General features: G+C 38.2%; 1 protein-coding gene across 5 annotated transcripts in view; it reads right to left on the reverse strand.

The window, feature by feature from the left end:
* Positions 1-23,442, reverse strand: part of LOC122573623 — a 141,451-nt gene that overhangs the window by 11,171 nt on the left and 106,838 nt on the right. For all 5 annotated transcript variants that reach the window (XM_043740247.1, XM_043740248.1, XM_043740250.1 and 2 more), the window contains 3 exons: positions 13,173-13,297; positions 11,912-12,119; positions 9,609-9,723 (listed from right to left, as the gene is read on the reverse strand). In XM_043740247.1, the coding sequence (XP_043596182.1) occupies positions 9,609-9,723; positions 11,912-12,119; positions 13,173-13,297 (448 nt within the window). The remainder of the gene's footprint in view (positions 1-9,608; positions 9,724-11,911; positions 12,120-13,172; positions 13,298-23,442) is intronic.

The raw sequence follows: 23,442 nt of genomic DNA on the forward strand, positions 1-23,442 counted from the left end.
CTTTCAAAGTATCGAGTCTCTTTAACATCGCGAACATCATCCCCTCCGCCTCACCATCCGGATAAAATTAATCGGATTTGTATGTAATTTCGTCGAAGTACCACCGTTGCCTGGTATGCAGTATTTTGCGCAATAATGTGTTACCCGCTTATTGAACTAAATCAACATGAAGCCCAACCTACGACGGATTGGAATTACATTAGGGATGTATCGATTTGCCAATGTAACGTGCCAAACAGCACACGCGGCTAATCACGATAAATATACTATACACCACGTGTCCATACCTTCAAATATCAAGTAAACATTTATTGTACTCGCAATGGTATTTTTTTTTTTCCTAAGAAATGGTCGACCGATCGTGTAAATGATAGAGTGATTGTGTCGTTCGGCAAATATTGATAGTACTGTATTTGCTGGCAAAATATTCGTCTGAATAACATATATATGAATGATAAAAGATTCGACGCACGAAGAGTGAAAACTATTTTTATGTTCTGCGAAACTTTAATTCTATATTGAAATGATCGATTCTATATCGAATGAAAATATACTAACTCTTTCGTACACGGTTGCAGGTTATCAATATCAGAACGTAAAATATAAATGATTTAATAACGTTAACGACAAGAAAACTATTTCAATGGAATCTTACAAACATTAAGAGAAAGATCGAAGAGAATTGTGAGACCACAAGATGAATACGTTCTTTTGTACCATTGAAATGTACGCATGTTTCAAACATTCATTCAAATATCGGTATAACGAGCAGTATGAATTTATGGGACGGCCTGATACTTCTACCAGCGCTGTCCAAGCGAAGCGTAAGCCCTTTGGGCATCTCTCGCTTGTTCTCGTCGTCAGGGAAACCACATGATGCTAAACAAGCGATCATGACACTGCATTATGTCGACGTTCCGCTGATTAGCTGTCACGAGACTTTAACGTTGCTTTTGTTAACAACGTAATATCGCGCGAAGAAAATCGTCAGGGAGGAAAGTAGATTCTCAGAAATAATTAGCGTGCAATTCGTTATTAAATTATTAAATTCCACGACTACTATGACGATTAGAATATCTCAATGAATGAAAAATAAAATTATTACTCGACATTCGTTATTTTAATTTACCATATTTTCTTTCCCAAGACGAACACTTTTGTTCGAGATCCAGCTGCCGGAACGAACACGCGAATGAACAGCGGATCCAATAGATTTCATCAACTGGAAATGTTCTACTTAAGATTTCACGAATTCCAATCGGGTCACTTCTCCAAACACAATTACTCGACGTTACGTAGGAGTTGATGTGTCGAGATCGAGGCACGATCAAGGAGATTAAGCAGAAGCACGTGTAGCGAAGACCGCTAATTGGCAATCCGCATTTAGCTCGCGCATCAAATCGTGGCACGGGATAATGTTCGCTTTGTGACGCTCCCTATTATAACCCAGCAATAGTAGGTCATTAGAGAGATAACGGTAGCTTAATGGCATTTTGCGGTAACACCACGGAGCTTGCTACTGTCACGGGCCATCCATCCATCCGTTCAAATCGAATAAGTCGACGAAAAACATTTTCAATGTTTGCGATCAATTGATAATCTTAGTTGTTGGAACGGTTCGCGATATTTTCATGCGGTTTCCGCGAACGGCAATTTGCGCAGCATTTGCTACGTCTCGCTCGACGTTTCGTACATCCGGCATGTTTGCTGCGGTTTATTTGCCTTGTTTCCGCGCGGGAATCGATTGACGTTCGTTTTTTATGTGCAATGTTTTTTCCGTGAAAAAACAGAGCTTTTGAAAAACGATAATCAAAACTCTGTGCTTCGCATGCTGAGTTACTCCTCTGCGAAAAATCCTGCATCGGTTTTTTTCCCAGTCTCGGTGCATTTCACAAAAGAAATCGAATTGCCACGGGGTATAAAAACAGGAGAATAAAACATCATGAAATAAAGCACGAGAGACGTATGATTGGTTATGCGAAATGGTAATAGAAGCGCATGATTATTGTCGAACTTTATCCGATCGTTTTCTCGCGCATGAATTACAAGCGCGTTTATATTTTAAGGGTAAATCATCCGAGTGAAATCGATCTGAAAACGTTCACAAAGAGACAGATCTCTTGTTTCGAAAATCAGGAATAAAACAGCACCGGAGTCCGGGCGGTGTCTCGGTTGTTTCAAGCATCGAACATGAATTCCCAACAGGCAGAGTTGTACGATCCGTCTCGAAATTCAATTTACCCACGTAATTCGGCGTAATCTTGACGAAGATCCCACGGGTTGTGCGCTTAATCGCTCACGAAACGATGTCGAACGTGTTGCGCTGCATCGCGAGATCTTCGCAGGATGAATGCATAAAGAACGGGACGCAGAACAATGCATTTTAATGAAACGTGTCCCGATACTATCATGTAAGAAAATCACAATATGAAGAATCCATATTAAAACGCTTTCGTGTCAAAAACAAAAGTGCGAGAAACAAAGTTACGATATTGCATTGTAAGAAAATGAAAGACGCGTTAAGAACTAAAAATTGAAATGTAAGTAAAGAGTGTCAGTAAAGGATTAAATTGTTTATCGATACGGTCAATTTAGTGGGTAATTAACTTCTTCCACTGTCGAGCCCTTTCGCTTCCAGTAATCTCCACGAGCGTTGTTTGCTCGAATCACACGATACTTCGCTTTTATCAGGCTTTCGATTCAAAGAAACTTCGTTATCGATACTAATTCCATTCGAATGACTTTCCTCCCTGACTAATAACATAATTGTTACGAGTTCACTAGCTGCGGTTGCATATCGACTTCGGCATTATGCTCGGAAACGGCAGCCTTTTATATTTATAACTTGACATTTAAACGTCTGGCCGGAATATCGAAGTTTCTTAGTTATTAGAACTACTCGCGAACGTAACTGGCATTTGAGACACGCAGACCACGCAAATTGGTAAGCTTTGCCGTCTACGTTCACCCGTTCGTACTTTATTACACGCTGTACAAATTGAATGCAATTTAATATGTACTCGCGGCAATCTATCGGCTTCTTACAGAAATTTATCGATCGTGTAAACGTAAAGTAAAGATTAGTCAGTGCTATTATTGCTTTGATGAGAACGCGTAATGGAATGTGATCCTTAGAACGGAGAGTAGCGTACTTTACTTAGAAACAATTCTTTTCTAATATCTTATATTAGAAAAATTCTTAAACTTTTTTTATACCATTCATTGTTGATTATATCATATTTATTAAAAATTTTAATTAAATTTCTCAAAAGGATTACAAACGCGAGATACTTTATAGAATATCCACTAGTCATATATCTTCATAAGTTTCATTGTATCGTTAGGAAGTTAACGCAATCGCTGTTTTCCTATAACGTTTCGATATAATATTCATTTATAATTGGTCGATATAATATTAATTACATTGAAGTCTGATCAATTTCCTATAACACTTCCACGTTCTCAACTTGAAACTTTCATGGTAGCTCTCAATTACGCTAGAGTAATAAATCTGTTGAATTAAATTCCGATATCACCGGTTACCACTCATCCTTTTTCTTCAAAAGAAGAGAAGGAAGGTAAGAAGAGACTATCGTTAAATTTCGAATACGCAATACCCATTTAAATTCCAACACGAGCCACCAAAATTCCTTTAACTTCAGTAGTGAATTACGTTCAGTGCTGGAACGCGTTTCAATCGCGTTGAAACTCGATCTTTCGAGTTGGACGGCTCGCTTCGTTAGCTCAATAGAAAACAATTTTATACATATCGTCAAGGTTTTAATTAATACTGGCATGGAAGTAATTACGACTTTATAAATGAAGTATTTGATTTTCCCGGATAGTTTGAGTTTACCTTTCGTTTTTTAAAATACCGTAATGTCGATTAAATTCATCGTTAAATTCATGTCCGAGCAAATTAGTTTCATGGAACGACATTCTCGCGTTCAATAGAGAAAAACAAAGCTTCAATTTCAGTCTGTTTTTGGAAAACACGAGTTATTGACCCGAGCTAATGGACTCCTGAGTATACATTTATGTATAAATGTTTGCTCGAAAACTGTTTGTGCTTGAAACCGAGATCGTTTCTCTGGAAGAAACGGGTGTAATTGAACAGTCTCCTTTGTAGCAAGCTTTTATTTGGAAAAAGCTCGCGGATGAAATTGCGCGAACATATTTAAATTCCAATAAAATTTATTAAAAAGTAAAAAGAGAAGAAAATCAGAGAATTTGAAGATAATCGGTTTTTAATATTTTCTCTCTATTCGTTCACAATTCGATACGAACACTGTTCGCTTTGTGAGACCTAAAGCTAAACCATCATACTGGCTTCATCAAAGACATGCTCTTGTTAACGTGGCCAGATTTTCGAACACTCCAAACGGTCGAGCGAGTTTCAGTATCAACCTGAAGAGGTTTCGGTATATGTTCCCAAAGAGACTAATATTTTTGGATTTTCACAATTGCTCTTGAAACACACCGTACACGCGATGAAGTTGAATTTTCCAACTAATTTTCAGCGAAATATATACCAATTTCTATTTGTTCCAATTCAATTTACTTTTTTCGTTTAAATGAGCTAGAAAATATCGTTCAATTATTTCCGTCTACTTTAATAAGAATATTCCTTTTAATTCTATCGAAATAAACGATAACAACAAAATCGAATGGAAAAACTTTGTCTATAAATTCTCACGTCACATGTCAAGTTTGATTTCTCCTGATCCATTAATCATGTTTTGATAATTGTTCACCTGTGATGGTAAAAATCACTTGTGATTGAAAGGAAGAAGACGAACGATAAATCATGCAATGACGCTCGTTATACTATGACGTAAAAGTGTGCACAGAATATTCTACGCTTATTTCTCCCTTGTTTCGTTCAATGATTCAACGGACGTGAAATCAACGGTATAGCGTTTCCTTCTTCGATCTTTCACTATCCTTTTTTTGCATCCTTCATGAATTCTTAAAATTTCATAAGGCTATGTATATGCAAAATAAAAAGCGCGAGGAATAACAACGCGTAAAACACACGGAATGATCATGACTCGGAAAGTAATTAATTAATTAATCAATTAATTGATTACAAGATTAAAAAGCTTGGAATAACGAGTGTCAAAAAGGAGAAGAATAAAGATCAAAGTTCAGAAAAGCAAAACGAGAATTCGAAAGGTTCCTCCCCCTCTACCATTTAAACGCTGTATCATTCGGTGCAACTTAATCAAAATCATAAATCGTGTCGTAACGCTCATTACGTAATCACGAGACGTAGATGTTGCACTATTTCTCTCTCTCTCTCTCTCTCTCTCCTTCTTATCCCACTTCACAGTGATTCAGAGGATGCGGAATTCACGAGGACTTCCTCCTTCACCTTCTTTCCTTCGTGAGCCATTGAAAATTCTACGCGCACAATGCTTCAAAGTGCCTTCTCCCTCTCTCTTCCTTTCTTTTCTTCCCACCTCCCTCTCTCTCTCGCTCTCTCGCTCTCTCTCTCTCTCTCTCTCTCTCTCTCTGCGAATGACATCCTGCAACGATCAGCACGATAAAGTCCGGTGGGTAAATGAATAAATAATTCCGCGCCAACCCCATCCGCCCCTTTAGTTTTTCGTTCCGCGCGGACTTCTTAAATAAAAGTCTCGTACTATCAACGATCGACGAGGAGCATTAACGCGACGGGGCGACGACTTGATTTATTATGGAACTTCGTGCTACGAACTTGCTTCGCGTGTGCCGCGCGTTCAAATAGAAACGCCAGTGATTTATAATCTTCTTCGGTATAACCGTTCCTACTGTTAACAGTGTATGAACAAATTTATGAGACAGTTTCTTTTATCCGTTCACTTTTTTCTTAACACGAGGGATAATGTTAACACAATTAGAATTTGTTTCTCAATGAATCATTCATATAGAGATTCTCGGGTGAGAAACGAATAAATTTTCAGGTCAAATGCAAATGAATGAACCCTTTTCGGACAATTTTTCTACAATTCGAATAACGGTAAATCCGCTGGAAAGATCTTGCCGGTGCAACGGTTCATGGCTGAATATCCGCGTTCATACATTTTACGCGTGTCAAATGAAACTTGACTTTTATTTATCCCACGATCGTGACTATTTTATATGGCTTTCTCGTTGCAATCTATATTCGTCACGAACGGAGTGTCCTCAAAAAAATAGTGCCGAGCAACGTCGAGACAAATACGTTGGACTCGAAAAAGAGTATTGGTTAATGCTTTCCAGAAACGGATCGATATATTTCGCGAAACGTCCAAAAATGTTGAGAGACATAGTACTTTCAGCCTCGCGTCGATTATCGTTGCATTTATGCGTTTAATAATGCTACATCGTAGACTAATTGTGTTACTCGTTGTCTGTTTCAGAAACAATGTTCAGTAAACAAAATTGTTCCATTTTTATTTCATAGTTGTTATAGTTTAAAAAAGTTTTAATGTGAAGAATATAAGTATCAGCTGTCCCTTGTAAAAATATACCGTGACACTTCGTGTATATCATAAAGTTTAATGGGTTTTGTTCTCAACGCGCGCATATGAACGGAATATCTGCGTCTGCCTATTGACTGACTTATACTACTGCGGAATATAAACTACCTTTGAAAAATCTTGGGTGATAAATTACCTTTCAACGGTATGACGGATTTGTTTACTCGTCGCTGCATCACATCTGATACTGATTAACATTTAAATAACGGGATTATTAAAGTTTATAATTAAAATCCGATTAAACATAGAATTTTGTACGAAACGTTCAATTATTGGATTTCTATGCGTCAAACTTGTCATTTCACAAAATTATACTTTTGCAGTAGATGCTATATTTTACTTTCTATAATTAATTATCTCAGCAAATAATAATAGATAATATAACTTAACAAATTCCCATTGAAAGTTCAACACACCGGAACGCATCAGCTGTTTCAGTTTCAGTTTCTCTGAAAACGTAAATCTAAAAGCATAATGGACAGTTTAAACCTGGATTCAGAGTAAATTAAGTTGCTCACCTTCTAACGCCACTGATTGAAATTAAATAGATCAATTACGATCGTCAGAGAGCGTACTCGAAAGAGATACAACAACATCATAGGACGACGAAATTAAATTGCCGCGTTGTGTAAAAAAAATAAACGGATAAATAAATATTACTTTAAAAAAACATAGTCGAAATATCGCGTAAATTTATTTTTTGACCAACTTTGATCAAAATTTAAATTTCACTCGCAAAAATAAAGCAACTGTGTGTGTGACAAAATCATCCAACTTCGAAGATTAAAAAAGAACGCTGATTTTGTAACATGATTTGTCAAGAGTAAATTAAATTTGATGACGATCGATTCGTTCCAACGAAAGATACAGTTTCAATATACAAGCAGTTTGGACGATCCGAGATGTACCATATCGATTTATCGAGCTTTATTTCTATCCATAGTTAATTAGGATCGTTGTTAGTTAGAAGACTACGTCGAACACAGATTCATCGATTTTTTTCTTGAATGCAAATTTGATCAATTAACTTTTACGATCCGTTAGTGTTATTATTTTAATTAATATATTTTCACTTTACTTAAATGTTCTATTTCGAATAATGTTAGTGTACCTCGTTTGCTACTTCGATTAAATTACTGCTCCAAGTATTTCAATAATTTCCGAACAGGTTTATTGATAGTTGCCTCGTACGTGACGTGATAATGCTCCATTTCAACTGAATACCCCTGAATGCACTTGATCGCGATTGACGAACAACAGGGTTCATCAAAATCTCGTTGTTGTCGTCATGAAACTGCTCTTCTATGCGATATTTTCCAGCAGTCTTGCAAATTTTCTGTTGCAAACGATTTCGATTTATGACTTTGTTGTGGTTTGGTAGAGATTTTGACATTTAACTGCTCGGAGAAGTGGCGTTTAATTGCTTCGGAAGATAGATCTGACGGAATTTTGTGAAACGAAATTTTGAGAAATTTGTTCCACTTAATTTCTTGAATCTGTTCCTTTTAATTTCTCGAACCTTGTTACGTCGCGTGAAGTGATCCGCGCGACGTCTCTAGTTGCCTGGCCGCCAAGGGTCTGCACCGCTATTCAGACCCCCTATAAACCTAAGGATCCACCATAAACCTAGGTTTTTAGTTTACCATTTGTCTTGATATTTCTAACGAACTCCTATTAACCTTGAAGGAATCATTATTCCTTAACTCGTTTCCTTGAGATGAAAATTAATCACCAACGTCGAAGCGATCACACGTTTTTGGCTTGTCGTATGCCACGTTTCAAGCATACGAATGTTTATAAAACGACGATATATTTACCCGATGTTGAACTTTGAAACAATCGTATTTCTGTTAAATTGTTTATTCCGTGCATGTTTGAATGGTAGTTCATCTTAAATTAGTTTAGTCGCAGTGGTAAGTTTCAATGAACGTGATGGTTTTAATGAATCAGAGTGACGTCAATTGTAGCGATGAATTAAAATAGAATGGATGGACTGGACATCCATATATACATGCAGCTAAGTTATTTATTGATACTTGCGAATTTTAATTAAGGCTTGAAAGATTCGATGATGCTTCGGGACGATTTCGAGGATTATAAAATGTATTTTTAGATTATTTTTACGGGAATATTTAAATTAATATCAAGTTGGAATGCTCGCAGGATACACGCAAAACACGAATTTTACAAAAATATGCCAAATATACCGGGGAATATTTCCCCAGACTCGCTGGCTTCGAGTTTTACAATTTTTTCGAAGCTTTTTCAACCTTCGAAACTTTTAAATTTGAGTTTTGCAATTTTTATCGTATGTGACAAAAATTTCATTGCAGAAAAATACGTATGTGAAACGAACCCTGAAATATACTACAAATACCTCTAAATAATAAATAATCCTCCATAACCAAACTGAGTCCAAACAAAGGGCCTCCCTTCAATCGCCTCACTTCGAATTTCTATTTTTATTGAAACAATTATCAAAATATATCTGATTTTTAAATATCGTGTAACATAGTGCAAATATCGATAGAAGAGTTAAAAAATTATCTGCAAGAAATTCAAGAGAAGAGATATCGCTTGGCTCTGGTTTGCGTACGAAGGATTAATTATTATTAACAAATATTCGTGGTATTCGAAGTTTCGTAATATACGATAGAAATTCCGATATTCGAATCCAGAATTTCCGAAGATTAAAATTCTTCAGATGGCTAATAATCACCGGCGGCATTTAATTGTCTTACTTTTGCTTCCTACCGATAACGTTAGTTCGATTATGCACGATGGCCTGGATATCAATCACTCATAATTTCAAAAAAAAAAAAAAGAAAAAAAAGAAAAAGGAAAAGAAAGAAAAACGGAAGAAAAACGAAATAGAGAATGCCATGTAACTTTTTATTTCGATGTTCGCGATCCTTCGTCATAAATATCGGCTGGCGTAGAAATCGATCGAGCAGTTTATCGTTCTTTCACCTATCCCCTTGGTGTCCAGAATGAAATCGCGGCTCGAGACAGCAAAAGAAGCTGGACGGTCGGTCGTAAAGGGGCAAAGAAAGAAGATGCACCAGGCATAAGTCGTAAAGAGAACGGCAATTTCTATTGACTCACCAGATATTGAGGAACTTTTCTCGCACCTTCCGCTTCATGCTGTCGCTCTTCCGACGATACTGCAATCTGCGGCAGGAATCCGCGTAGAGAGGCTCTGGAAGCTGTTTGTAGAAACCTGAAAGTGACAGCGGTCTGGAGATTGAACCGGAAAACGTTCGACGTCCATAAGCCCCAACGGGGCCAACCGCGTTTCTGATTGATTGGAACGCTATTTCAGGACGATTTTACGCTCCGCATGGCGTCACTTAATGTAAGCCACTCGACTAATTACTTCGATTGGAATTCAGACGGTAATTCGACTCGATTCACGTCCTACCTCCTCCCGTCGAAAAAGAAACTCATCGAAATCGTAGAGTTCCGCGGGAAAACGAAAGAGAAAACACGAAAGAAAATGGCTGGGAATAAAAGCTTCCACAGTGTCGGCGAATTGGGAACTTGGAAGCTTCTGAAAACGCGAAACCTGTGGATCATCTTATCGCGAGCAAATTAAGAAAGTTCTGGTGCGCGGACTGAAAATACCGCGGTGTATATCAAGATTCCGAGTATTTAATTTTAGTTATTTTAGCATTTAAGTTGGTATTTTAAACTCTTTGCTTTCATATTATATAGCTAGTTATAAGTTTTATTCTCTGTCGCGATACGTTTCCACGATAAGCAGAAAATAAGGAATAACGAATGTTTTATAATAAATGCAGAACGCTGCTTTAAGAAAACTTTTGGATTGGAGATTGGACTGATTTACGCCGCTATAATTTTCAGCTCTTCGTATAATGGATATTTTCCTAAGAAAATTTGAAATGTGTTAAACAGAAATTTCAATGGCTCTAGTGTATCGCTTTCGTTTCCAGAAAAAGAAACAAGCATGAACGAGCATCGTTTTTATTGCAAACATTTCGATTATATAACTGGAACAAATACGAAGGAAAGAGACAAAAATCAAATGAAAAAGGAGAAGAGAGGGGATGAGAATGTGGAGGGGGGGAAGAGAGGGAGAAGGGAAAATTTTGGGGCCAAGCTCGTTGGTAGCCTGGTCATAGGGAAACCTTGTATCTATATACGCGTTTGGCTAGAAATTGAAGATAGGAATAGCTGCGACGGTTCCTTGCATGGACAAATATTTATTCAGCGGTAGGCGTATTCGGCCGATGCGATGTACTGTTTATCTGCGCGTATATCCATCGTCCCTGGCAAATCGGTTGCGTTAAAATGATTCTTCGATTGGACGCAAATGGCCGGAAATTTTTCTAAACGATCGCTTGCAACGGTATCCGTTTCGTCGAGAAAAATTTACAAAAAATAACGAAGGCAATTGTTGCGAAAAGATCGAACAATCGAAGGAAATCCAACAAGGCGGAAAACAACGATTTTTCACCTCGAAACGAGTTTTCTATCTTCTCTTTTCCCTCTTCTCTTCCGTACTTTTATTTCTTTTATCAGAGAAGAGAGAAAGATGTGTTGCGGGAAACGCTCCTGACATTTTACGATTCGTCAAAGAGAATGAAGAAACGGAGAAGAAGAAAACGGCGAAGGGACGAGCTGAAAACGAAAAGCTTCGATTCGCCGCTGTTTACTTCGGCTGCGTCCTTTATTTTCCGGTTCACAACTTTGGCCAGATGTGCAATTTTGCGCGCGGCTGATGTTTGCGTGGCACGATCGGCTAGATTAAATTATACATAAAAGAGAGAATGATTCACTTTCATTCCGCGATATTCCATTTCAATTTCTGATCAATTTTATATTGGCTTCAAAGCACCGAACAATGGTCGATTGGACAAAGAGAGAAGGAAAAAATCGTAGAAGATAAAATAAATAAAATGGTAGGAGCGTAGAAAGCTCGGCATCTTTTCAAAATACGCTTTCAATAGCATTTTAAGAAGATTATCCGTTTCTCTGTCTCTCTGATACAAGAAATGGTAGAATTTTTGCTCCATCCTATCACTTTTGAACGTTAGCTTTTTATGTTTTCTTTTTATTGCCAGCTTCGTTTCAGATATTTCAAAACTTTTAGAATTACACGCTGAATTTTTGCCATTCCCTAAGCATAGAAAATAGGAAAATTGTCTGTGTCTTTTTTTTTTTCATTCAGAAGAATACAAACAATTATACTTATTTCGATGATATTAAATATAATAACGATATAACAATAATAATATCCGCGACTTGACGGATTGTTTTATCTCAATTGATCTTCCGAGCGTTGATTTCACACGCAATGAACGATACTACTATAAAGTACGACCGATCTTTTAAAAAATCTGTACATTTTTACGAACAAAAGAGTATTCACGTAATGCAAAACTTACTCAGCCAACTGAGTTGTTCGTTGTGCTCCAATTTGTTCTTGAAACTGTCGACCTGCCGCTTTAGTTCGCGAAGAGCATACGATGGCGACGCGTTTAGAGCTTCTTGGTGCTCCCGAAGTTGCTGTTCCAAGGCCGCCACACGTCTCTCGAGAGCCCACAGCACTTCCGCCTCGATCACTCCAGACGAGGCCGGATGTGCTCCGACGATCTTGAAAACAGGAAATATACTCTTTATAGCCACATTCAAACTTCCATCAACTGTTCATCGAGTTTATCGCGTAATAGCACGAAACTTTTCTTCTTGTAATCTAGATATAAAATATATTGTCGTCTCGAAGGGACTATATTTCTGTCGTTCTTTTATCCACGTCGCTATTTTTCTCGTTTACGGGAAAATGTGGATGGGAATTAAGTTTGATCGGTCTGCTTACAGTAATATTGGAAATAATCCGTTAATAATCGTGTCATTTAAATATTAATAATATATATGTAAATATGTAAATGTTTGCCTATTTGTAACATTTAATATTTCTACCGTTTATTTGATTAAACATTTGAAAGTTGATGATCATTCATGATCGAATTAATTGAAATAAATACTACGTTAAGAGGGACATAACATGATTGAGATATTGCAATGTAATAAATGCACTTTAGCGGGTCGGTCGGAATAAAGTGGTGCTCGATGAACGAGCGAAACACTCATCCATGAGACAATTTGTCGAATCTAGGGAAGATTTCGCTCGAATTGACTCCAATTGAGAGCAGCGGAATCGTGAAATTTTAAGTCTCGAATTGTCTATCCACCGATCGCCGTATCTTCTCGAACGAAACGATAAAAACGTTTCGACACAATGAGACCCGAATAAAGGGATCGAAATTGAGAGGCTCCGACGAACCAAACTTCGTTTCCTCTCTTACTTTTTAAACGAATTATTAGCATAAAACGTATTTCTTATAAAACTAGAATTTTTCGAAATACTTCTCTAATCCGCGTTGTTTTATTAATTGAAATTGTTCATTCTTCCAATAACTTTGATTAAGTTACAATGGAGGAAAGAATTTTTCGTCGAAGCGTCGCGATTGAAGAGAAGTTTTTCAATTCGATTCTAAACGAACATCGCCCGACGTTAAAAGGAAAGTACCCAGAGGAAGAAACGGCAAATTACATAATTTAGCGAGAAACGCGGAGAAAAGATTTGGAAAAGTAGGATCGAGTCGAAATGGCCGAGACAGCTGTGTAAGATAGCTGGATCGTTACCTGAAGAACATAGGGAGAGTCGGGTGTGTTCGCCGGCAAATTAGCCGAAATGTTCAACAGCTTGTCCTCTTTGCGAAGCTTCACGATGTCCAGAGGGCCAGCCTCTGCTGCGTTTCTAAAGAGTTCTGCAACAGAAAACCAACTTATTAAAACTCCTATTACCGGAAACAGAAATTTTTTAATATGTCACGGTACCGGCATATATTTGATTATTCTGAAATTTCAATATTTCATTGCTTCAACGTTGAACGTGAAAATCATAAAGTTTTACATCGACGTTCGATCATTTCGAATTATTTTTCGGTAAATAAATTTGGTAAATATATCGCAATATTCCGATGTATCTGCAATTTTAACGCAGTGTTAACGAAGTTTATAAAAGCTTAATACGTTTGAGCGCAGCGTATCGCGTACGTACGTTCGAATATAGTTTGCCGATTAAATTTGTAAACGGGCGAAATATTTTTGAATTCAACCAGACATGCGTAACATAGTAGAATTATGTCAGCAAATATTTATTCTCTGTGATAAAAAAAAAGAAAAAGAAAACGATCGTTTCGACTATTAAATCTCTACGGGATAAACCATCTTCCGTGCATTTGACAGATTCACACGGAGAAACAAATAGCGCGGAGTTGAAAAATTCTACGGGAAACCATGCCAACCGGCCGTGAATTCATTATTCAAATAGCACGGCTCGAAGCGTTGTATCCTTTCGGTGATATCGAGCGTAACGACATTTTATAAGTGCATGTTTTATTCATCGTGGACGCGGGCCGCACAGTTGCGCGTAACTCGGCCTAACGCGCGCATTATGTCGACGCAATTACGGATACAATGCCGGAACGAGCACTGTTACGCGTTCGTTTCCATCCACTTTCCCCGAAAGGCTGTTTATTGTTCATGGCAGTGTGATACTCGGCCCGTTCGTCGCAGACGGAAATAGATCCACGCGAGTTGTTTGCACAACGCCACGCGTTGCAAATCTGTCCTGGACCACGGATGATTTACTGCCAGGTTTTCTGTCTGTGGCCATCCCTTTGTTTCGAAACTTGCGCAGAGAAACAGAAGCACCAGAGAAGTTGCGAATACAGTTATTTTCTGTTCGGTGCGTGGGATTTTTGTTGCTTTAAAATAATTATTATTAACAATAATTATTCGATCGTAAGCGTTCAGATGCCCATTGTGTACGTCAACGATACCGGTAGAGGATCAACGCCCATTAAAGCTGCCAAAATCCTTCCATCATCTTAAATCGACCGATCAATCCGTCCCACTGAAAGCTTCCGATACTCTCGATTCTATGGAACACGGCCAAGCGTACACTTACTATCGAGGGATCCGCTAATCTCGTAACACCTAACCGCAGAGATTAATATCAATAGAATTAACCGGTTCCGTGTGCCGAACCTCGAATAACTTGTCCGTAGCAACATCGTTGAATTTCATAAATTTAGCATAGAACGAACCGACGAATCTTGATTAACTAACATCAACGGCTAGCAACCGGTGCATAAATCACATGCCGGAGCAAATGAAATTACCATTTAACAACACGACACCGGCGTTTCTTAGTTTCACGAGACACCGGCTCTGAGGACCGTGAGCTAAAGCATCGGCCAACTAAAACGCTGATGCATACACGGAGACAGAAACTGAAAAATATCCACGACTCTGTATTATAGAGGATTAACACGTTTGCCAATGACTAATGGGCAGCGGGAGAACGCGGCCTCGACGACAATTAATCATCGGTTTCGTAGGTGTGCGCGTTCTAATGTAGATTTATACCGTGCAATAAACCGATACGCAACGCGCTTCGTTTTCAGTTGCAAATAATAAGCAACGATTATCGAGCGACAGGGGCAACTGAATAATTGCTCGCGAGCTCTATCGCTGAACAAGCGGATAATCGACTTGTCGAGTTTAAACGGCACGATTCTACTCCTCCGTGAAATTACCCCCGGAAGACGCGTTTCGAAGTTGCTTCGTAATTCAAGTGTGCAAAATTTGTTGCGTAAAAGAAACTTCACGCGCAGTCCGTGTGTTTTGCGCTACGACAGAGATTGCTTCAGGAGATGATAAATGTTTCTTGTTTCGAATTGCAGTTCGTGTTGAGTCAATATAGCGTGTAAAATGTTGATCTAAAGTGGAAGTTGAGAGAGAAGTCGTTGATTTATTGGATATTAAGATCCGTAATTGGAAAGACAGATAAATATAATTTAACAGCGTTCGATTTATTAAAGGCAGAGATACATTTTGACATTATTCAGTTTATTAAAACCGGAGCTGCTTTGTAATTCAAGTGTGAGAATATCGTTTGCGTAGAACGAAATTCACATGCGATTTGTGTATTTTACAGCGCGGCAAACATTAATTTTCGCCGTGATAAACGAATTCCGACGTTCCTAGAAACAACTATACTTGCTATTCGTGTCGTGTTAATCGCATAAATGTTGCATTAACGTACAGGTTGAAAAGTCGTTGAAAGTTATCGAACATCTCGGTATCATTCCTCTCTACGATGTATTTAAACTTCCCGTGAGAAAGTTACGTTGTGAAACGATTAAGCAAAGAATCATGCTTTTTTTTTTTTCATAAAAAATATCCAGTCTGTATCGATCAATTGTACGCGGTATTGTACATTAAATAATATAAAAATCCTGCTTGAGATCTATTTATATGGTAGAGAACACACGAGTTTTTCGTTAGATTCTACTTTCACGCGAAATTATTAAACTCTAGCGAGGAAGCTGTGAAGTATGCAAAGTGCATGCTATTTGACGTTAAAGTGTCTAATGCTACTATCGCAAAGAAGGTAAAGAGCAAGAAGTCGCGTAGCTTTCAGATGGCGACAAAAAAAGATAAGAGCGTTAATGGTATCCGGCAGTTGCTTAAAAAACAGAAAGAACGGTAAAAGTTTCACCGTCGTCGTTCCAGTTATCGATTCGACAAAACGCCAGCTTAATCTCCCTCGTGTTCCGCAAGAAGATTCATGATTCCCCATGAAAAATGAGTTTCCTAGCGAATGTCGTATACAGATCATTTATAAAATTCAGCTGTTGCTCTTTTCGCTCGCACTTTTTCTTACTAACGACTGACGTTCGTTTCACCAACATAAGCAAGAATATTAAAAGAAAAGAAAAAAAGCACACCACCTGCCGATTTTAATTAAACCTCCATGGCGCGAATTTTCCGAAGCACGTTCAAATGACGTAATGAAATGTTGCATGAAACAGATGCGTGTCTTTGCTTCAGAAATTTTGTCGCTTCCAAGGCAGCACGTGTTATGCATTAATTTTCATCTACGATTAAACATTTATAGAGAAGTGAGAAATATTTTTAGTTTAAAATATAGTGCGAGTGAAATTATTTCTAATTTCATGCTTTTACAAGTTTAAAGAAAATATTAAGGCAGCACGATATCTGCTTTATTAGATTTAATTTTTATTCATTCATATAACTGTATCAGCGAGTAATAAATTAAAATTTATTTTCATTTTCTATGATATATATAATAATTGGCAATAAAGCAATTTGTTTTATTTATATTCGTTAATTATTTTAAAACATAAGTTGCTGCAGTAGAGCAAGATTTACCGCCTCGAGCGAACCTTGTAGTACACAGCATGCTTACGCGAGCTAATTAGTAAGAATTCTTTGTAAAGAAAACCTCCGGTTTACATTTTCCAGAAATTACGCCCTTCCACCTTTCTTGAAAACTTCTGCCTCGTAACTTCTAATTACAGGAACGATCGACATCAACGAAAGCAATTAATCGAAGAAGCCGATGAGAGAGGTACGTTTATCAATAATTTCTTCTCGTATCTTTCCTTCGCCCTCGTTCGATAATTTGCGCGTATCATGGAAAAGGAGAAACTGTATGCCGCGACTCTCTTTTAATGCGCGAAAGAATACAAAGAATACATTCCAAGAACGTAATTTTTCAACAAATATTCTCATAATCTTTTTCCCGAAACTGCTCTTCCATATAAATCCGTATAAATAACATTTAATCTAATTTCAGAAAACGTATAAATCAACGGCGATTAAATGAGATCCGATCCTAAGAATAAAAAATACATTTTCCAACGAATATTGTTCTTCAAGCAATTCTCATTATTCTAATTAACACGTACAAAAGAAGAACCAAAAGCCAAGGAAACCAAGGAAAGAGGGAGAAAAATGTCAAAAGAAGAGATAAAAACACGAAAAAATGGAAAAGGAAAATAATCTAAAAGTTGCGATCAAGCAGTTTTGATGAAATTTCCTTTCGCATTGTACGAACTCGACAAATGGCAGCGAAAAAAGTGGAATTTTGAAAACAGCACCCCCTTTAAAAAATTAAAGCCCGCAGTAATCTGCTTTGATTGTCGAAACTCAAACGAAAAAATACGGATCAACGGCGAGATGACAATAGAATGAGAAAAAAATTTCAGCTATATTTTATTTCAACTTTCACCCTCGTTCGATCCAGCAATTTGAAAAATACCATAGAAAATGCTTCTGTGTTCTCAACGATCGTAAAAGCGTTCTCTTTATGGCGAATCGTTCCGGTTATTCGTTCCGTGAAAAAAAGCAACCCCTTGTTAGAGGGGAACAATACCCCGGCTGCAATGGGGAAAACATGGAAAACGGCTTATCTGGTTGTTCGATGTTATGGAGACACATCGCGTTACGAGGAAATTTTAGGTAAAAACCATGCGTATCGAAGAATCATATTGAATTATTAGAACCTTGGCACAATGTAGATCTTTTTCTGAACAGTTCCAAGTCTTTTCCAACGCAATTGTAAAAATCTGTACTTGCTACTTCGGACAATAAGGCACACGCGATGCGAATGAAATAACAAATTTACAATAAAACAGTTGAAAACGATGAAAATAACTAAATATCAGCAGATATCCCGAGGGGAAAGAAACGCATGGTAGAACGGAAGAAAATTTCAAGTTTCGTGTTGTTCCAATATACATAAACTTCCTGTACACTTGTTCTAAATACGCGAGGAGCAACGTAGAGCACAGAGTCCACACGGAATACGAGAACCGCGATACGAGTTGTGGCTCGCGTACCCACGCCCACGTGTGCATCTGAATGGAAATCGCTAATTAAACTAAAATTGTTCATAGCGTGGCGCGAACAATATTTATAACGCGACTATTCTCTTCCGCATTGAAAGCCAAGTCTAAAAACAGAAATCATATTATACCAGCATCGTGATGAAAGGATATTTTAACAAAAAATATTCCTTTCAACGTATGCATAACAAACGAATGGAATCTCGAAATTAATCATCAACTAATCCGCAACCGTGAGTAGCCAATTTCCATCTTTTCCGTCTGATTAACCCAAATGTTTTCAGAATACTATACGAGAGAGAACAACGGCATTCCGTATATTCAACAATCCGACTATATAAAAGTTATTAGACTGCGGAGGACTTTTTAATGTTAATACAACTGGTGATATTTAAACAACTAGTATATGTCGAGTTCTCAATATTCGTTTGGATTAGCCATTGTTGTTATACAATATAGATGATATTTACCGGTACAAATACGATTATTACAGAATTTGACAAGTAACTTAGGTTCAATAACGAATCCACGGTCAACGGGATAGCAAATGCGCTTTCTTCCAAAGTCTAAATCGAACTGAACTTACTTGTCCACGATTCAAGTGTAACTCAATTTATTTGTCCACGATTCAAGTGTAACTCAACTTACTTGTTCACGATTCAAGTGTAACTCAACTTACTCCTCTCAGTCCAAGTGGAACTGCCCTTATATACTCTTCTCTGTACCTCTCTGTACTCCTCGGGTCAACTATATTTTTAAGGAGAACTATACAACTACTTTATACCTCTGTTAGATAAAAACGTCCGTCCCGTGACTACCGTCAACCAAGCTTCCTGTCATAAATCTCTGGCAAACATAATCGGATTAAGTCATAAACAGCTACCTCTAAGTTTTATTATTTAAGTACATAATAAATAGTATAATAAAAAGTCTAGACTAAAGTATTGGGGATTTTCGCAAAAATTCCAAAAGAAAGGCCTCGATGTTCTTTCATCTCCGACATATATATATATAGTAAATAATAAAATACTAATAAATACTAAATAATAATTCGAATACTTATAAACAGTGGACCATTTGTCAATAATTTTATTTTGACATTGAAATTGCTTTGTACAACAATCTTTCTACCCTTCTATAAATACTACGGTGAAAATTCTCACGAAATTCAAGAAATTTCATCGTTCAATAATCGTTCTCATGGATTTGATAAGTTGTCCCTCCTCGTAAATTTACGTGACAATGTCCCCATTTCTTCACGATCTGGAATGCTTGTCCCATGGGTATATAAAACCCTGCGGGCCAGTGAAAAGGGGTGGAACGAACGTTTCGCGGAAACGATAGAAACGGTTTATTAGTTGCTGGCCAGCCTGCTGGCGATTCTGTTAAAATTTCCTGGACAAGTCATCAAAGGATACCTCTGTGCGTGCCCGCTTGAATCGAGTTGATTAACTTTTTTGAGACTGTGTTTCTTTGACAGCTGGACATTCCTGAAATTCATCGGTTGATATTCAAAACGTCACGGGGAAAAATGAGATAGGTATTCGTTGTTTACGATTTACGAAGTATCGCAACGCCTCTCTCACGTGAACGTTAACTTTTTAACTTAACGGTACAAAAATTTGTTTCTCCGAGTGAAATAAAAGATACCTGCTTTTTTCAATCGTATCAAACAGATTAAAATACGAGAAAAGCTTAAAATCACGGTCCTCGTAATTATGAAGTAACAATGAAAAAGATACTACAGGAAGTGGATTATCTTAAAATAATCAATTTACAAAGAAATAACATTTTATATATGACCGTTGGCAATAAATAATTATTAAATTACGTTCCATGGCATTTTAATCCATAATGATAGATGATTATTCTTATTTAACTGAGCGTAATAGCGTTTTTATCTAAGCTCTTATCTCTCTAAAGTGGATTTAAATCTTCTACTAAAGAGATTTCTCACGTGACAGTGAAATATCTGTCGTCGATAAAATTTATCGTTGCAAATCTACAATACATTTCTCTTCCACTCGATAAATTGCTTTTAACGTTCGAGTACATACTACACACGTATGTCCATAAATTTTCTACTCTACGTACATGTTCGTATCTTCAAACTCTTTCCCGACTATACGACAATATTTTTAAGCAAAACACCACCCCATCGATCAAGGTATCGCACGTTTAAATTTTCTCGTCCCATACAAACTTTTTAAACGCTAAGTATACCTGATTCAACGTCCAATTAATTCGTTTCTATGCCCAACAAAAGATTGAAAGAATATAGTATGCCATACTGAGTTACCGCCTAAACGGCCCTCGAAGCCTCGTAATAGAGCATGGTACGAAGTCGCATCACGTCACGTTCGAAGTTAAAGCAGTTTGGTCACAGGAAAGTTTTCCAAATGAGAAAAGCGATCGACCATGCTGTCGATTACACTTGTCGAAATTACCAAGCCAAATATTAGCTCGAGCAGCGATGCCGGGAATAATAGAGTCTTAAATTAGAATAGCGAGGAGGATAGTGAGCAATGGTCAAAGGTGGAGGAGATGGTGTGCGTTGGACAAACTATAAAAATCGACCCGGCTGGCTTTCATTGAACGTGGCATGCGCGATCGTTTGCCGAGTAAATTGTTTTAATTGAGCGCGGGGGTGGGACTGTTCGTAGAATCGTCGCGGAACCCTTCTCGCTTTGCGCTTTACAGATACGACCGATCGTTTCGAGCCTCGATCACCGCTGAAAGTAACGGCGGAGTCGTTTACTTTTCAATTCGAAGCTCACAGAGGAAGAACACGACAGCTTAGATAGGTTAAAATTCGGTATCGAGCACGGTACGTTTAAAATACGCGAATGCTTGCGGCTCGCTAGAAACAACCCGGGAAAATAATTCCCAATACAACTTATTTAAACTTGTTTGGGCCAATTGTAATTCGAACTTGCAATTGCATCGGTAGGATTGCATTCCTAAAACTTCGAAAGCCTGTGTTCCTTTTTGCCAACGTAACTTTGCGAACGCTCTCCTCGCAGTTAAGCGACTTAGGAAGTGGTTTGCGATCCTCCGCGATAAAGGAACATCCACTAACCTGCATATAAATTCTCCTCCATTTAGTTTTCCTTCGACAATCGCATTTCATATTGAAAGAACGGAAGAAAGAAAGAAAGAAAGAAAGGAAGGAAGGGAGAAGAGAAAACATTTCGCGCTGTGTGCCTCTTTTTAATGTTTTCGAGTGCCTGTTCTCGAGTACTCGAGATTTATTCGACCACACGCGAAGTACGGAAGGTAAGGCAAGGGAGAAGAAGTGCGGAATAGAGCGTTTCCGAACGAATCGTCGATTCCATAAATTATTGCCCATCCTTTAACCATCCACCCACCCAATGCCTATGAAACAACGAACGAACGTCGAATTACCGATCGACGACGTCGTGCACATGCCTGCGTAGAAGCGATGCGAAGCACGCGAGTCGATGATTCACCTGAAACGAGGTTAAATTTCTCTAAAAACGAACGTTCTGGCCGTTCGTTGGAATGGGTCTCGCTCGACGCCACTTGCGATATTTAATAAAGCTATCGCAGAAAAATATCTCGGCTCCATCTTCGACCCTCTGCCCACTCCTAGCTAACCACCACCACCACCCCAGTTGCCTCGTGGCGTTGACGAACAGAGCTCGAGAAACTTATGTTACACCGATGGAAATCAAAGTGGTCTTCCTACCTTCTCTCTTTCGCTCGACTGCTTGCACGATTGAACGCGCGAGAGGTTTTGCGCGAGCGACAGATCTTCTCGGCTTGGTTTGTCCAGGCTCACACGACGCGGCTCCGTACGAAACGAAACGAACGTGGTGGCACATATACAGAACGAAAGAAGGGGGAGAGCTATCTTCCGACCGTCCATTGGCTCTAATAGGATAATGAAACGTGAATCATGGATGTACGGCGGACGATTATATTTTTATTGTGACCCACGCTCAATTTATTCATTATTTTGTTGAGGCCAATATCATTGGTACGAGGTGTAGGAAGCCATTGCGGTCGGAAAGCATCGCTCGAGAGTTCCTACGGGTCCCGGTGCTACTATTACTTTTTATTATACGTCGTCGAATTAGAAAATAAACGTATAGATGGATTGGCTACATCCTCCGTGTACGCTTAACGACCCTGTAATTAGCCAACGCTACAGAGAAACTGTGCCGTCGTACGTCGATCTCACCGATTTCATTCGAATTATTCGATCGCTGTGCAAGATAGTCGAAAGTCAAAATTGTACTTATCGCGATCCTCGAATCAAGATTTGACGAAATTCGGGAAACGATAAGTATGCTCGTGACCGAGGAATATCGACAAACTTGGTAAAATCCACTCGAACAACACCTAATGCAGGACCCAAGTCGAGTAACTGATCGACGTCTTGTGGTTCAATCACGTAACTATGTTATTATACTGAGGCAGTGCATGAAAAGTTCACTTCGTTAAGACACATGGAGATAGCATGCATTAATTACGTATAAAGTTATACGAAATTGATGACCGAAACGTCAGCTTCTCCTTCCAGAATCTGTCAGGAAGCAGCGTAAATGAAGAGGGTTACCTAATCTGATAATAACATCGCATTATGCTTTGGATTTCTGAAACGCGATTCTAAAACGCGAAGCATTTGTATAGCGTGTATGAACTATTAAAATGTGCTGCAAGATATTTTCCATTTTTTCTCTCGATTCTCAACAAATATACAAAAATCCTGTTGCCGAGAACACCATCGACCAAAAGTTTGTTAAACGATTTCAAGTTAAAATTTTGTTTCTTGTAAATCTTTTTTTAGGATGCTTAAATTCCACGTGGACTGGAAACGCGAGGTGACTGGAAACATCCTGACCGCAGGTAAAACCCAGTACGACGCGCAATCATCGTCGATTTTCGCTGGAAGCGCCAACCAACTTTCGACGATTCTGACCGGAAATCGAGTGCGCCGAAATTGTCGACGGTCGAGAGCTTGCTTCCGGGACTTTCCAATGGACTAGACTGTCACGCTGCAAAATCGACTTACCGATTACTTCGTTTTTTCTAAAAGTACGAATACAGTCCGTAGAGGTGTTTGAAGAGCATTGTAAAACGTTGTATAAATATTATTTCAATTACTTCAATTATTACAATTATTACACTTATTACCACAATTATTTCAATTAATTAATCTATGCGCG

This window comes from Bombus pyrosoma, linkage group LG12 (genome assembly GCF_014825855.1).
Source record: "Bombus pyrosoma isolate SC7728 linkage group LG12, ASM1482585v1, whole genome shotgun sequence".
In the NCBI taxonomy this organism is placed as follows: domain Eukaryota; kingdom Metazoa; phylum Arthropoda; class Insecta; order Hymenoptera; family Apidae; genus Bombus; species Bombus pyrosoma.